This window comes from Manacus candei, unplaced genomic scaffold, assembly GCF_025592945.1.
Source record: "Manacus candei isolate 608988 ecotype Guabito, Panama unplaced genomic scaffold, ASM2559294v1 h1tg000014l, whole genome shotgun sequence".
Lineage (NCBI taxonomy): Eukaryota > Metazoa > Chordata > Aves > Passeriformes > Pipridae > Manacus > Manacus candei.
The window spans coordinates 81,536,360-81,538,199 of NW_026138062.1; the positions used below are offsets into that span (position 1 = coordinate 81,536,360).

Sequence of the window (1,840 nt, forward strand, 5' to 3'; positions counted from 1 at the left end):
AAAAGCTCAGACTTTCTGAATTTCAACATAGCTGCAATCTCGAAGTTAAGAAATGATTAGCCCTGCAATTAGGTACCTTTAATTGAATCCCTGACACTTGCTTAATTATAGCAGCGCTGCAGACACACTAGGAGAAGCAGTGAAATCAGCTATGACACACCCCTCCTGGGCTTCCATTGGCTGGAAACTCGTTAGGCTTGATGGGTAGGCACTGGAGTCAGAGGGGATTTCAAGGCAAATAAATAGCAGGTCCTTCCAGCCAGCCAGAAATGGATTTCCACCTGTCTGAACCTGGGATGGGAGCGAGCTGCTGCTGAGAAAACTCAACCTTCTGCACCCAACATTCCCTCTCGTGCTTCGTGTGGCTTCTGTGAACAAGTGATTTTTGGAAGACCTCCCGGGCTGCTGTGCTGGAGCTGTGTTTCCCAGGAGCAGCATGGCTTGCTGTGTGCTGCAGATCAGTGGCCTCATCTTCGGGGGCATCGGCATGGTGGGGACCTTGGCAGCCACGGTCATGCCCCAGTGGAGGGTTTCTGCCTACCTTGATGGCAACATCGTGGTGTTCGAGACCATCTGGGAAGGGCTGTGGATGGACTGCATCAGCCAGCTGGGCCTCAGGCTGCAGTGCAAGTTCTATGACTCTTTCCTGGCTCTCCCCCCACCCTTGGAGGCATTCAGGGCCCTCATGTGCATCGCCGTGGTCCTGTCAGTCCTCTCCTTTCTGATGGCCATTGTTGGTGTGAAGTACACTCAGAGGACCAAGGAGGACCCCCAGGGCATCAGTATCTTCATCCTGGCAGCTGGAGTTGCCTTTCTCCTGACGGGCGCCCTCGTTCTGATCCCCGTGTCCTGGACTGGAGGGAGCATCATCCGTGATTTCTATGATCCAGAAGTCCCTGTGCCACTGAAACGGGAACTGGGAGCTGCTCTCTATGTGGGCTGGGTGAGCACTGCCCTCCTCATTGCTGCAGGAGCAATGTACTGTCACTTCTGGTGCTGGGCTGACACGTCCGCAAAATCCAGGTATCCATCGCTTTCCCGTCACAGCCTGCGCAACCCGGGCGCTGCCAGAGGGCCATCCCTGGGGGTCCACGCCTACGTGTGATCATGGAGTCACAGAATGGTGTGGGGCAGAAGGAACCCTAAAGATCATCCAGTTCCAAGGGCAGGGACACCTTCCACTGGACCGGGTGGCTCCAAGCCCTGTCCAGCCTGACCTTGAACTTCCAGGGACGGGGCATCCTGTGATCTTCCTGCTTGGCAGGTTGACATGTGCTGATTGACTTGATAATTAAACTGCAGGTCTGTAATGGAGGGGCACTTTTGTCCCTTTGCTGTTGACATAGATTTCTGCTCTCTAACACACCCACAGGAAATGTTCTTCCATGTGTGTTTGTTAGAGCACAGCCAGAGAAAAATCTCACCCTTTTTTGGGGGAATGAAGCATGGCATGGGAACAGCAGCAATCAGAAGGCTCTCAGAGAAGATGAGCAGCACGTGGCTGGGCTGGAGGGGAGGCAGCTGCTGTGCAACAGCACCATTGCCCTCCCCTAAAAACCCCTGATGTGCAAAGGGAGCAGTGCATTTCCCTCCAGGTAAACGCTTCCCAAGGACTGCTCTAGGATACAGAGGTGAGGAGTGTGGAGAACGTGGAGTTGGCAGCACGGCTGAGGCAGCTGCTGAATGAACAGAAGAGCCTCCAGCAATCCAGCTTCCAATACTGCCACGCAGATGTTTGTGCTATCCCATCAGAAGCCTCTGTGATTGATTGGATTTCACTGGTGCTTGTGGAGTTGCTGCATCCTCCTCCTCTCTTGTGGAGAGCACAGAATACAGCTCA

The 1,840-nt window shown here is 53.9% G+C and overlaps 1 protein-coding gene across 1 annotated transcript; it reads left to right on the top strand.

The window, feature by feature from the left end:
* The first annotated feature begins 436 nt into the window (after nucleotides 1–436).
* LOC127467515 (claudin-8-like) lies at nucleotides 437–1,105 on the top strand. Its single transcript, XM_051779555.1, has one exon. It carries the CDS (start codon nucleotides 437–439, stop codon nucleotides 1,103–1,105), a length of 669 nt encoding a protein of 222 aa, XP_051635515.1.
* The last annotated feature ends 735 nt before the right edge of the window (nucleotides 1,106–1,840 follow it).

Coding starts and splice junctions, on each gene's coding strand:
- LOC127467515 (XM_051779555.1), top strand. CDS start 437: ATGGCTTGCTGTGTGCTGCAGATCAGTGGCCTCATCTTCGGGGGCATC.